This window comes from Perca flavescens, chromosome 2 (genome assembly GCF_004354835.1).
Source record: "Perca flavescens isolate YP-PL-M2 chromosome 2, PFLA_1.0, whole genome shotgun sequence".
NCBI lineage: Eukaryota > Metazoa > Chordata > Actinopteri > Perciformes > Percidae > Perca > Perca flavescens.
Window position 1 is genome coordinate 26942858 of NC_041332.1, and position 15229 is coordinate 26958086.

Genomic DNA, 15229 nt, shown 5'->3' on the forward strand with positions numbered 1-15229 from the left:
ACATCACATTGGCAACAGTGTTCGGATTTTTCGTAGGTGAGAACCAAAAACACACCTGCAATTGTCGCTTACCGCTAAAGAAAACGAAACGGATTTTTGAGATTGTAACTTTAATGTAAATTTTTCAGTTTTATTCACTTTGAGTTAATTCAACTTAAAATGTCTCATTTTCATGTTCAGACCACTTGTCTGGAGTCTTGACTTTAAATGATGAGTTGACTGATTGTACTGCTGAGAGTACACTAAACTCATTAAACTAAGAAACATGATCAGCACATAGCAGACTTCCCAGCATGCATTGTTTGAGATTTAAAACTCTCTTTTTGAAAGAAGAACAACATGATGTAAACAAACTTGTTTTTAATATATATTAAGGAATGATTGTTTATTCCTATAATAATAATAATAATAATAATAATAATAATAATAATAATAATAATAATAATAATAATAAATACAATTTGAACCATGATGAAGGCTGGTATCCAGTTCAGTCCCCTCCCCCCCCTTTAAACCAATTCAGTCAACTCCAATTTTTAGGTCATAGTGTTGTGATGCAGACTTACTGTACAGTATATAGACCTGCATGTGCAGAAAGATATTTTGGACACACATTCCTTTGCTCTGGAAAGTGGAAGGTGTGGACAGATGTGTGACTCCGGAGGCGATCTGATTGACAAGAGTGTTAAACACCTTAGGAACAGCGGTTGTGTGGAGCGAAAACAAACCACAGAGGAAACATGAGTGCTTACACCAAACACAAGGCATGGCAGATACTGTATTGATTTCATCACTCTCAGAGTCAAAGCCGTATTTTCCTCTGTCAAACGTTTATGAGCTGGCACTGTTATGAGAGATTTATACTTCAGGGACTACATGTCTGTTTTTAGTGCCAGCTCTTTTCACCTGTCAAACCATTTCACCATAGGGTTTGTTTCACTTTCATTGCTTTTCCTATACAGAAAATCTGAACACCTGAATGGGGAATTATTTGATGAATCTGATTATGTTCATCATTAAATTAACAGGCACTCAACTGTCAAGAATAATAAGCACTACTTCGAGAATCCCTATCATGAGAATTGGATGTGTCATACAGCATGGTGAGGATAGATGAATACGCTCTCGCTGCACAAATAAACTCATTATAGGGATAATCTGTTTAACAATTTGGCAGCACACTCCTCCTGCTGATCCAATCATTTTAATAAGATGATTATTTCGTGCAGGTGGAGTTAGTTAGGTGTAGTTGACCTGCTGTTAAGACACTATAAAAAGATTTTACTTGAGGAATGACACCACAGACATCAGAAGCAATACAGTTGCAGCGCCTCCAGATGCTGCTTTCTTATTTTTTCTCCCTTTTTCGTCAGCCAACTATATAATTAATACCACTTTGAGTATAATAGAATCCAGCTGTGGTTTAAGTACGTATCTAATTTGTTCCTATATGTTATACATACATATATACATACCTATATGTTTTTAGACTAACAACATCTGTACCTTTTACTGTGTTATCTTGACAAAGCCGCATTGCTGTCTCGAAAACTTTTAGGATTGCTTTCAATAATCTTTTAATGAATTTAGTTTTTTTCAGTCTAGGTGTAGACAGACACTTTATGGTTGTTGGTTTAGAAACAGATCACTCTCTGTCGCTCTTTGTCTTCCTGGCTGTCTGCTAACAGTCACACAGCTGCAAGTATTTTAAGTATTGCATGCATGTCATCATACTGTGTATTTTCCCTCAGATGATAATTGAGGGAAAATACACAGTATGATGACATGCTTGCAAAATGTCAAATTGTATTTGTTTTTAATCTAAGTTTTCTAACAAGGTCATTAAGGGTGAGCGAAGTAATATTTGACCTTAACTGAACTCTTGGGCATGTTCTCCCTGTGTCAGCTTTTTTTTTTTTCCGGGTTCTCCATCTTCCTCCCACATTCCAAAGACATGCAGGTTAATTGTTGTCTCTAAATTGCCCGTAGATGCGAATGTGCAACCTTGTCTCCTAAAAATGACGTTTCCATACAACTCAAATGCATTCTCAATTACGTTTCCAGGGAAACATATTTTCTCTCAGATTACGTTTGTTTTAACTCGTCCTCGTACCAGTGGCAGGAGCATGTTGTGAAACGGTCGCAATTTTAAACATGTAGTTTATGTTGTGAATTGAAACAAACTATTTGATTAGGTTGAGGCAACAAAACTACATAGTTCAGGAAAAGATCAGGGGTGTGGGTTAAAATAAGTCAGCGTTGACTTTGGGTTTCAGACGGGACATGAACAGCGGTCTCCTGGGTGAATGCCCTGTGTTTCTTTGACCCGTCCACCTACCCTGACCTCCTCCCTAAGCAGACTTTGATTAAAAACATATTTGTGATTAGTCAAAAACAAATGTAATGCAGAAGAAATTATTTTTCCCTTAAAATGCAATTGAGAATGCAATTTAGTTGTATGATAATGCAATTTTTAGGAGACAGGGCTGGAGCATAAATAGCTGTCTGTCTATATGTGTCAGCCCTGTGATAGTTGGTAGGTTCAGGGTGTACCCCGCCTTTCACCCAATGTCAGCAGGGATTGGCTTCAGCTCCACTCAGCCCTGTAAAGAAAAGGCGGTTACAGATAATGGATGGATGGATGGATGGATGGATAACCTCTTTAAGCAGAATGTAGGAACTGAAATAAAATTGCTAGAACTGATGTTTTCCTAACCTCCTCTGAGATGTGATTGTAATGATGCAAAAGAAAAATCTTACTTGAAATGATTAAGCAAGTCAATTAAACAAATGTATATGTATATATGTATGCAATATGTTACAATATTAAACACTATGGCAGTATCTCCTCATATCAGGTGCTGTCTTGCAGGACTGTCCTCTATACTGAGCCAATGAAAAGGCATGGAGAATGGCAGGAAGGTGTCACATGGATACAGACCGGAAAGTGAGATTTTAAAGCCGCATTAAGATCTCAGCACCTGGCTTGATTGTGACGAGTGATTGTTGAGATTAATAATGGCATCAACCTCCTGCAGATTATTTTAGGTTATTTTTTTTTTTTATCGTGGAGCAAAAATCTTTATAGCATACAACTCCTTTCCTTAGATTTTACAGGTTTACTTAATAAACTTTACTTAATGTCTTGTATAATTTTTGAAGATGTTTTAGTTTCCAAAGACATTTAAGCCAACATGTTCTTGATTTGCTTTTTGTTTAGCTGCCTGCCTACAAGAGGAACAATACTTGTATAAGACTGCAGCTGCACTGGTTACATGATTCTCTCAGTGAATTATTGTTCTTAGCTACTAAAGCGTCTTATACCAATACCCATCCACGGTGCCTATTTGCAGATATTGCGTGTGACAAGTGTTTCTGTCCTGGGTGGGGTTGGCAGCTTAAGTTACCGCATCCCTCAATAGGGAAACGCTTCAATGATTTGAAGTGTGCAAAACAATCAGAGGTAGCTGTATCATCTTCCTGTCGCTTAACAATAGGTGTTGTTAGCTGACTGCTGGAGGAAAGGTTGCTGGATGCATAGATGGATAGACAGAGGGGGGAGGGGCTGAAATTCTTGAGGCTAAAGTGTTGTAGTGATTTGCCTCTTTAAATGGTAAGTCCCGTCTACCTTCGAACCTCCACAAATTAAGAAGGAATCCTTTGAATCCGTGAGATCCTGTAAATCTTTTAGATACTATTTCACACTCACGATAAAAAAAGGAATGCAGAGGATGAAGAGGTCAGGAAGAGAATGGACTCAAAAACACTTAGACGCCGTAGAATGTTTATCTTTTTCTGATACTCAGTTCATGTCCAATTCCCACAAGTGTAATCCTCTTTGCTGCATAATGTTCCTCTTTACTTTTCAGGATTGTGGTGTGGTCAGAGGTGTTCTGTCTCTCTCCTTCTGTCCTCTTTTACTTTTTCTCTGACCTTTTACTACTTTGTCTTCAATCAAAACCCCTTTCACCCACTCTCCCCGTCCACTCTAACCCATTTCTTTTGTCTAAAGAAGAAGAGCTGGACTATTTAACCCCACCAGTGTGGGCCAGTCACCTTCCTGTCTTTCTTCCTGTGGACCATCAACCAGCGAGAGTAGTGATGGAGGGTGAGATTCTTCGATCGTCGATCTCCTCTTTTCCACCATCTGAGCAACATGCATGGTGCTGCACTGTGCAGACTGCGGAGGAGTAAATGTCACTCTCAACTATTTTCTTACGTTATCCTGTCCTCCCTTGGCAGAAAAGACACCGCCCAAGAGTAGATCTTCAGTAGAAAATGCCAGCATGAATGCCAAGCATGTCACACTCCTTTTTCACTCTCTTCCCTAAGAAACTGTTTCTCAGAACCAAATAGAAATGATTTTTCCTTATTGCTATGCCCCCTTCTTCTCTCTAATTTTCCTCTCTAGTTTTTTGAGCACCTGGAACAAAGAGCTCCACCTTCCCTTTAAAACCTTCATCGACATGCACATAGCACTCATGACTCCTCCATCGCTGCTAGAAAACGGCCTCAAGTTCTAAGAAGTGTTATCTTCTTTAGAGTCAAGCATATCCCCAAGAGAAAGCCTTCTGCTAATCTCCCTGTCAGTGATAGAGTCGTGTCGGGAATGTACCAAAGCATACCTCTGTGGAGCTGACCCAATAAATCACTCCACTTTGCATCACTTCAGATGTGTCTCAGCAGTTCATTTACCGTACAGTGAACACCCCAGAGGGGCACTCCACCTCTGCTATCGCACAGGTTTCTGCAGTCCTGGGGCCGTGTCGAACTGTCAATTGGTGATCATGTCTGTCTGTTACCTCTGTTTTTCCATATCTCTGTGTCCTGTCTCTCTCCGTCTTGTACTTTGTGTCCTCTCTCCATCCTGTCTCTTTCTTTCTACATGGAAGAGGCCCTGGCTGTGTCTTGTGTCTGGCATGTGCTGATGCTCATGGAGCTGCCTCTGTCTGAGAATGTGACCATTTCAATAATCCCTCATTTACATTTTGAAGCTGTTTTTCAGTGAAACAGGCAAGTGGAGACCTGTTCCTCTGCCACGCAGACAATGGGCAGTGTTGCTATGGTTTTTGGTAATCGCAGTAATGAGAATGCCAGTTGTTTACTGTGAAAACCAGGGAGGAAAACAGGGTTGACACCGCTAATTAAAAAAAGTGTGTGTGTGAGCGTGTGAGTGAGCGTGTGCGTGAGCGTGTGCGTGAGCGTGTGAGTGAGTGTGCGTGTGTGCATGTGTGTGAGCTGTGGACATTATCTTGTGAGAGAAGGACACAGTTGTAGGGTTAGAATTTCAACTGTCAAAATAAACAGAGCTAAGTCTTCTGTCTGACAAAAACAGGACACATAATTTTGACATTAATATCAGCATTAATTATCAGTCCACAAAGAAAGTGATTTATTTCAACAGGTTTTAAAAAAGGCTTTCAAAAACACACTGACCTCCATAGTGTATTTATGTGGTGCACACCAGCAGAAGTGCAAACAGTCGCAGCGCAATTTGTTATTTGTGCGCAGTGCAATATCAGTATTAATTTTGGTATGACAATGGACCCACGTTATCGCCCTCTTTTCGCAAGCACAAATGCAGAAATAAAATTGTGTCAGACACAGATCCTAAGTTTGCATTTGCACATAACGTATCACAAATGTCCACTTATAGTAGAAAGATTGTGACACTCTTAAATGTCTGCTCTTTGTTATCCTTACTCTTGTATTCAGTGAAAGTAACCCTATAAATATTTCACTATACTGGGCCTCATGTAACAACTGCAACCACAAATTGAACCCTATATATCCAGAATAATTTATAGTCATGGAACATGATTCAAAGCCTGGTGGCACTTGTTAGGATTTAACAAGCAGACTGTCAGTCCAAATTCCAGGTGCACCTATTGAATCAGCCAACGTGGCTTTAGTAGACCAGAAGCTACCATTAATAGAAGGTGTGGTCTGTGGATATACAAACTAGGCATCTGCTCTGTCGTTCATCTAAATTAATCTATGGTATCTGTCAAATGTAGGAGGTATGCAGCAGTTAAAGAAGGCACCCTCCCTGCATATGTCCACAGAGCTAAATACGGAGCCATTTACAATGCGGCCGGCCAAGATGAAAATGACCCCTCATGTGCTGTACAGTGAGACCAAATCTATTTGTGATTGTTGTACTGTATCACAGAAACAGGGTGATATTCATAGTTTAAGTTATTTATATTTCTTGGACCCTGTGTTATCATTCCAGTGTGATGGATTACTGTGTAGTTACAAGTTGGATTTTCCCCTTTTGGGCCTGGTTGTCCCAACGGACCCCACTAAAAAGTGTTTTGGTGATATAGGGAAGAAATATGTAAAATATTCACTTCCATCAATACCCGTTGTTTCCGTCTTCAAACCCTTCCTACACGCTCATTAGAAATTACTCAGGGAAAGTATTGGACAAGAGCCAAGAGTGGCCTTAAATCAGAGTTGTGATTGATCAGGACTATGCTATGCAGAAGAATCTCAACGCTGACAGGCTTCGCGACACAGCTTCAAGCAATTCCTCGCTTGAGTTGAAATATATATTTATTATATATATATTTCATTTGCGTCACCCGATGCAAATTTGCATCTGTTTGCATCTTTGCATTGACACGCTCGCTTTACACTTGGTGTGAACACACTGTTAAGAGGTTGCAAAAGTAACGTTTTACCCTTACAGACCCTTACTGTGATTCCATATCAATTATCTAAAACCGCAATAAGAAAGTTTGCTAGAATATCCTCCCAAAGTAGAAGTCCTGTTACTTTTCCCAAATACTAGTAAAACTAAGATGAAGTAAAAATACATTTTGAAGCCTGCCCTCTTCAGTTCAGTGATGCTCTGCAAGAGTAGTGACACTATTTTCTTTATAAGAAAACTTAATCTTGAAAATTGCTTTAGGAGGAAAAAGACATTTGAAAAAAACTGAAATGAAAAATCTTCCTCTCTGTGTCAGACCAGCATTACTACAGGCTACTCTATAATTCCTCTCTTTCTCAAAGTTTGAGTGCAGAGAGATTCAAGAATGCAAATGGATTATTGAGTGTACTCATATAGAACAAATACACAACAAAGATTCTCAATTACAGTAATGAGAGTAATTAGTTACTTTCCACCACAGCTAATGGCAGCATGATCAATATTCTATTAAGAACAATGTGCATCTAGAATGCATATTGGCCTTTTTCACAGCAGACATTTTGACTTGTGCTGGTAGGAAAATCACAAGTTTAAATAGTATAATTTTTGTCAGGACATGGAAGTTTTAACCATTCATTGGCGAGGGCAGAATGACCAAGCGCCAGCCAGACTCTATGGACCACGTAAATGAACGAGATGGTCGTGAACATGCAGTAAACCTCTTCTGCCCCTATCTGAACTACCGCAATGCTTCAATAATGATGGTTCCATTTTATTTAGATGTCCCATAATGCCTCCTACAGTAAGTGGAATACCAACATTAATTAACTAATGTTATTAATTACACCTGTGTGTGAAACTGTCTGCTGTATTGCAAAAAGGAAATACAGCTATCTAACTCATTAGGTCGTTTTATTACAGTTTGCTTTGTTATAAAAGAATCTATCAAGATTAAATTAAAGCACTACATTTCTTTAATTTAGGCCAAATGGACCTCTCTCGCAGGTGTCACTAAGTAATGATGGCTTTGTTCCATTCAGGTATGCTAGTGAGCCAGCATGCACAATACCAAGGCCCTGTATCTGAAACACCTGAATGAAATGCAGACATCATTAATGTCATTAGTTATATGTGTTTAATAATATGATATGTCCTGCCATATGGAGCCATCAAGCTCTTATTGGTTGGTTGGCACTTTACTTTATTCACATTCTAGTAAGTGTTCAGTGGAGTCTACAGTACAGTAAGAAATAAACATGTTTACTTATTACTTACTCAGCCACTCTAAGCATTTTTAACGACGGACACTTTAACTTGTCATTGCAGAATGCACATAGGTGTAGCTAATAACATTAATGGCGTCTCTGTTCCATTTAGGAGTGTCAGTAAGTCATCGCAGGGAGGCAACATACACAACAGCCCTGGAACTGAAATACCAACGTGGAAAGAGGACATAATTAATGTTATTAGTTCCACCTGTGCATTTCGTGCAATGACATGTCAAAATGTCTGGCATCGTAAAGGACTATAGAGCTATCTAGCGCTTGGTTGGTTGGTTGGCTACAGCCACCATAAACCCTTCACGTGGAGGACACTTTGACTTGTCATTGCCGGATGCACACACAGGTGTAACTAATAACATTAATGGTGTCTCTGTTCCATTTAGGAGTGTCAGTAAGTCATTCCAGTGAGGTAACATACACAACACCAGGGACTTGCGACTGAAATATATAAATGTTGTGCTGTGAGAAGGGTATAATGACTTGAATTTGCATAAGCATTTGACAGGTGTTGAGCTCAGGGCATATTCCTTTCTCCCAGGAGCCGTCCCTGCTCCGAAGTCAGACAGCATCATTTTCTAATACGATTTTCACGGGCTGTTGTGGGTGAGATTTCTCAAGGTACTTTTATGTCTGCATGAAAAACACTGGAATTATATATAAAAAAGTGCTGGGTGTTGCAGCTACAACCACATGAAGTCGTGGTGAGTCAGAGGGTATAATAGCATCTTTTATCACTTGCAGGTAATGGGCAGGTTGACAGTTGACACTGGCTTCCTGTTAAATCATCAAAGAGGGAAGTTACAGGCTTGTCAGAACATGGCACTTCCTTGAAGACACCCCCACCCTATCCAAAGCACACACATTAACACACACGCACACACACACACAGACCGACAAACCCACACATAAATGGATGGGTGAGGTTTGACATTGCTGACCTCTTCACCTCTGCCCTCTGACTAATTTCACCTCCGTGTAGGAGTGTGTCTCTCTCTGTCCTCCAGTCCACTTATGCCGTCTCTCTGTGTCTACAGACCTGAATGAGTGCGGTCTGAAGCCGAGGCCCTGTAAACACAGGTGCATGAATACATATGGGAGTTACAAGTGCTACTGCCTCAACGGCTACATGCTGATGCCTGACGGGACCTGTGGAAGTGAGTCTGTCCTTCTCTCACACACACACTCACACACGCACATACGTTTGTATTGTTGTCTGAAATGTGGATATTTTCATTCCTGATGTATTTTCTCCCCCGTATTTTTCTTCATAATCTCTTTTTCTTTGTTGCCTGGATGTGCTACTATGAAGCCCTTCTTCACTTCACTACAAATGTATTCATCTGAATGCCAGCGCAATGCAATGCTGATGACATATGCTCTCTATTATAAGATACATTTCCCACATGTGTGAGTACCTCTGACAGCAGCCTCACAATTCTTTGATAGACTGTTTTGATTAAAGCCTCGCGTTGATCCGCTTCATTATAACAGCTCCACAGTCTGAAGGACCCCTCTGAAGAACCCTAAAAGGTCTAAAATGAAAAGTATGAAAGAAACACAATCTTTAGACACTCGAGTGAATGTACAGTTCTTATTGGTTGCCCCGAGGTCTTTCACAGAGTCAGAGTTAATGCCTGTACATGTCTCCCTGTAAATTTGGTTTCCCCCCTGATAACTATTTTCTCCTCACGTTTCCACTTGAGCATGGCGTGACTCCTGCTGCCTCATTTTAATTAGTTCTTTTTTATCAAAAGAAAATTCATTTTCCCACTTTTAAAATCTGAATTGCTCACCACTTGAGGCAATCTCAAACTATTCCAGGTGTTGTTGTGTGATGATAGCACGATAGTGTTAAACACCCTCTTCTTTTCTCCCTTGCTACTGCTTTGATCAATAGATCACTGTAGCATTTAATCAGCATGGCCTGCCTCAGTCATCAAACTGTACTCCAGGGTACCTGCGGCAGCTGAAGTAGCAACGGCAGCATCATCCTCATTTTTAATATCCTTTTTAGAGTCCGAAGTTATTTTAGAGAGACAAACCAAAATCTGCTCCATTATTATTTTGGAGGATCTTGATCTGCCCTGCATGGCTCAACAAAAGAGGTGCCGCACACACTATACATGCTTCGATAGGGTGGAGATGAATTTATGATTATTTAGGTGTAGTAAAGGATGAAAGTGGGTGAGGGAGGATTGCGCGGGCAAAGGCTAAGCACAGAGCGACTGCGCAGCACAGCAATCTAATAATGGCAGAGTGTGTGCCGTTCTGATGTTTGCACCTCAGGGTCAACTCAGCTAATATCAGAAAAGGCAGGCAGTGGTCTGGCTCTCACACACCAGCTGGAGGATAAGGATATAGTGTGAGAAGGAAAGAAAGTGAGAGTGTGAGCATTACAAACTCCCCCGCCCCCACACTCCTTTTCTCTACCTTGTGGCACCAGCATGTGTTAATATGTGTTGTGTTTCCCTTGTGTTCATCAGATGCTCGCACTTGTGGCATGGCCAACTGCCAGTATGGCTGCGAGGTGCTGAAAGGAGAGGTCCGATGTCAGTGTCCGTCACCGGGGCTACAGCTGGCTCCGGATGGAAGAACCTGTGTGGGTACGTCCCAGTCTTTATATATATCCACAGAGCTGAAAACTGAGCCTCATGTTACCACTCCCTTTCATGAACAACTCATGTAAAGCATCCCAAACAAGAATGTTTCTTGTTTTTATTCTTTTTTTTTATGTTCTTCCCAGCCTTTAAACTGTGTGAGTGATAATCAAATGCAACTGTTTTGGCAGAGCAAGAAAAACAACTTGGCAATGAAAGTGCAATTATGGAACTCAAACAAAACCTCTTTGCAAGCAAAGCTGAAGTTAATCCAAAAATATTTACCAATACGCTTTTATGCTTTGATCAAGGAACCCAGCAATTTAACTGGCCTTGTCAACCAAATGGTGACTTTTACAGCAGAAATGTGATCAGGGGAAGCCCACCCCCTACCCTCCTCCTATCCTCCCCCTATCCTCCACTCCGTTCATTATGTGGAACCGCTTCTCAGATGGGTAACTAACAGATGAAGGGGCAGTTGAGGTAGTTAACCTGTGTGAGGTTTAAATACAGTCTGTTCAAGATTGGACTGTTCCTGTTACGATGCCACTTAACTGTGTGCTGGCTAATAGGGGGCGGATTTCTAAAACAGGACAGACATCAATCATGAAAATAATGGAGCAGGAGAAGGAAAAAGGTTGCCTGCCACAGGTGTTAGGACAGTTTAATGGAATGTTTCCGGATCCCTCGAGAAGCTGATGTTTTATGGAGAGTTTTATGTAGAGTTTCTAATCATATTGATGGAGGTGATTCCTTCTCGTAACCAGAGCTTTAGATGAGAGAGTTTGCATTTCCATCCTACGCAGTCTGCTTTTGCTTTTTTTGCAGCAATCTTCAGGAACAGCCAATCAGAGACAAGGATTAACCCTATATCTGCCACATTGTTGTTGTTTTTAATCCTTACAAGTTATTCAGATACATGTTTTTCAGCAAAACACACATGAATTTAATTTATTTTCAACAAAGATTGTTTTTATTTGTGTGAAATAGGTCCAGTGCCATTGACATGTGAAATTAACATTGATCTTGTATTTTTATAATATATAAATTTGGATGTTTTACTTGGGATGAAATAATAGAAAATTAGGAGAAATGGAAACAAAAAGAATACCAAACTAGGCAGGAAAGAAATTCTGCAGCTGGTAGATCAGAAAAATCCTATAATAAGCAGAATTCCACAAAGTACCACTTTGACAAGTGCAGACAGTGAAGATACATGGAAAGAGATTGCAAACAAAATGTTTAAAATGCAAACAATTATAATTCGATGTGGAATGTAGTCTGTTTTAAAATTATTTTGTGTACTAAAAATGGTTTAGACCAGAAATCCCTTAAGAAGGATGTCTGATGATTCACTAGAAGGAAGTATATAGGCTTGTTTTGCGTTGTGACAGAAAACGTCTGATTAATGACAAAGTGTATTGATGTTGTTGCATTGTTGCAGAAGTTAGGTATGAGACAGCTTCATATTTCCATGCTGCCTCTCATAGAAATTGCTTAATCTATCAGAACAGAGTTGACAAGCAAAACACATTTGCAGAACTTAAAGTGCCCATATTATGAAAGAAAATCACTTTTTCTGGGATTTGGGGTGTTATTTTGTGTCTCTGGTGCTTCCACACGCATACAAACATGGAAAAAAAAATTCTATGTCACTAGCCGAAATGAAGGGGGTAACCGTAGCATGCTAGCTCTTTCTCAATGGCAAAACACTGCTACAACACACAGTAGTTCACCATAATCTACAAAATAACTACTTACATGTCCCTGTTCTGCAGGTATTCCACGCAAAGTTGGAAGTGCGCCAGCTAATATGATCCTTACCTAGCTACTGCGCATGTGCGACTGCCAACAAAGATGCTACAGCTGTGAGATGTCTCACTCTGTAGCTAAAGCAGAGACCTGAACACAGGGTGAAAAGAGGAGCTGCAGCAATGTGCAGTACAACAAAAATATAGTGTTTTTTGAAAATTAAACCATTTTAACCTATTCTGGTACAAACTCAAAATGCAATTATGAACTTGAAAATGAGCATAATATGGGCCCTTTAATATTTGCTCATCAATATGTAGCTATGAATAAGGCTTTAAATCTGACGCTTAAAGGTTTGAAAAGATGCTTTGAAAGAAAAGTCGGAACTGTCTTCAAAGCCATATGTAACATTCATAATTATATATTATATAAATTATAAATATTTGACACAGTGACTGTATGCATGTGTGTTTTATGTAAAACATGATAATTCACCGCTGCTCTGTCAGTAACTAAATAATTTAACTGTTGGCCATTAAGCAGCTCCACTGGAGCAGTTTGGGATTAAGCGCCTTGCTGATGAGAACTGCAGCATTAGTTGTTAAGGGATAAGAGAGCCCTGCCCACTTACTTAACTTGCTTGTTTCCCCAGCTGGTCCAGGTGTCTCTGTATTTTTAGGGTTCTTTTAAACAACAGTCCCTGAGGCACAGCAGTGCCTCAGCTGCATTATGCAGAAAATAAATTAATGATTTTAAGGCAAATGTGTTGAGCCTCTGTGTGTCTAAATATTAATGCCCACATGCCTGCAAAGGTGATCAACAGAGACACTTAGAATAGGTCTTTAAATAATGAAACAAGGTATTGTGCATTGCATTCTGCTCACTGAACAGAATATATAATGTGGCTGTTCATAAATGAATACTAACCAGGGAAGGTGGAAAAGTCTTCTGGTACTGTATGACTAGAGCTATTTCTTTAGTTTTGGATTACATTTCCTTTTTTAATCTTGAAGTTTTTCACTGCATTGTGTTATTTTGAATGCATTATACACTACATGTAACTCTAAAATGATTCTTAGTGAAAAATGATGAATACATTATGTTTTCATTTGAAAATGTTCTTCTGTTTAATAACATGTGTATTTGTTGCTCCTCTTGCAGATGTGGATGAGTGTGCCACAGGGATAGCAGTGTGTCCCAGGTTCAGGAAATGCATAAACACTTTTGGTAGCTACATCTGCAAGTGCCATGAAGGCTTTGACCTGCAATACATCAATGGGAAATACCAATGCATAGGTACTGTTACAAGGTCTCTGCAGTGAGGCTTTTACAGATAAAACTTACAAAGGTCATAGATGTGCTGAGATTTGCAAAACATGCCCATTAAACAATTGCTCATACAGTATGTACAGTACACTGAAACAGTTTTTTCTTGCTATAATCACTCCTCCTGAAACTTCAGAAGATACCCACTACCAACCACTAACTAAGTACATTTACTCAATTACTGTATGTACAATTTTGACAGACTTGTGTACTGTACTTTAATCTTTTCATTTTGTGCTACTTCATACTTCCACTTGGCTATGGTTCAGAGGCAAATATTCCACTACATTTATCTGACAGCTAAAGTTAATTTGCAGATTAAGATTTAACATACTAAACATAAGATCAATTTATGAAATATGATGTGTTATTATAGATGAATCTTCTTAGCAGTATATGAAGTTGTTCAAATTCTTGCTTATTAATACATCTGTAATAATAAAAATCCAATAACATGATACTGTATATATAATAATAAAACACAGTGAAAGGAACCATGTTTGCAGGATTAGTACTTTAACTTTTGATTCTTTAAGTAAATTTTGCTAATGATATTTCTAATAAAGTAACATTTTAGTAGAGTATTTTTTACACGGAGGCACTGCTATATTTATTTTCACCACTGGTGAAAACTACTTTTTTAAGAACTTAAACTTTACTGTATTTTACATCTACAGTATGTTATATAGTACAGTTAAACATACCAAGGGTTAGGATGTTGAAAACGTATTCATAATCTAAACAGATAAATAAAATTCAGTTGAAACTGTCTCATGAAGTAGGATTACTGATTCCATTATTTAACATTTGCAAAGTAATCCATAGTTGAAGTAGTAAATAAATAAAATATGTAATAAAAGAGGAATTGAAACCACTTCAGAATACTTTTAGAAATCTCTGTCAACTCAACTAATTTAAACTGTTTCATGTTATTAGACTTTGCCCCAGCGTTACACCTGCTATCAAAAAAATTGAATCAATATTCTATACAAAACCACAAAGTTACCTTGAATCTTAGCGGCATCTGGAAAAAAGGCAGTTCCTCCTAAAATGCGACAAAGACCTTGCAGCTTGGTCTTAGAGAAGAAAACAACTCTGATGAGGATTTTTGCTCTGGCATTCATAGAGGGATCACTGCCGTTCACTAACATGCTTTCACTAAAAGTACGTATGATATAAACAACTGAGCCCTCGTTGAAGTGGACGTGAAGCAATTATCCTTTGATATTCTGCTGTTATGTCTGACGTTTAGATTTTTACACTTGCACCCGGTAGCTGAATGTTGTTATGTTTCCACTATCTTTCAGATGTGGATGAGTGCTCTTTAGGTCAGAGCCACTGCAGCAGCTTCGCCACCTGCTACAACACGCCAGGCACATACAAGTGCAAATGCAAAGACGGCTACAGGGGGATGGGCCACGACTGCAAACGTAAGAATTGAGAACAATACCGCTGGCTACAAAGCTCACTTTTGCAAAGAGGAACGGGGCCTCACATTTTTGTTTTCTTTGCCCATGTTTTTTAAAAAGCCATGAAAGCAAGGAAGAGGGAGGAATAGCCAAGCACAGAGCCAGGACTGATATTCCTTTCTTTGTAATTGCTGTCAGTCATTACTT

At 39.3% G+C, this 15229-nt stretch overlaps 1 protein-coding gene across 7 annotated transcripts in view; it reads left to right on the forward strand.

The window, feature by feature from the left end:
• npnta (nephronectin a) overlaps positions 1–15229 on the forward strand; it is a 55180-nt gene that overhangs the window by 25104 nt on the left and 14847 nt on the right. For 2 of the 7 annotated variants that reach the window (XM_028594850.1, XM_028594868.1), the window contains 5 exons: positions 4013–4108; positions 8973–9092; positions 10422–10541; positions 13449–13583; positions 14921–15043. In XM_028594850.1, coding sequence (XP_028450651.1) covers positions 4013–4108; positions 8973–9092; positions 10422–10541; positions 13449–13583; positions 14921–15043 — 594 coding nt within the window. Of the gene's footprint in view, positions 1–2578; positions 2674–2872; positions 2948–4012; positions 4109–8972; positions 9093–10421; positions 10542–13448; positions 13584–14920; positions 15044–15229 lie in introns of those variants that run through there. The other 5 variants (XM_028594879.1, XM_028594889.1, XM_028594898.1 and 2 more) reach the window with 4 other exon arrangements.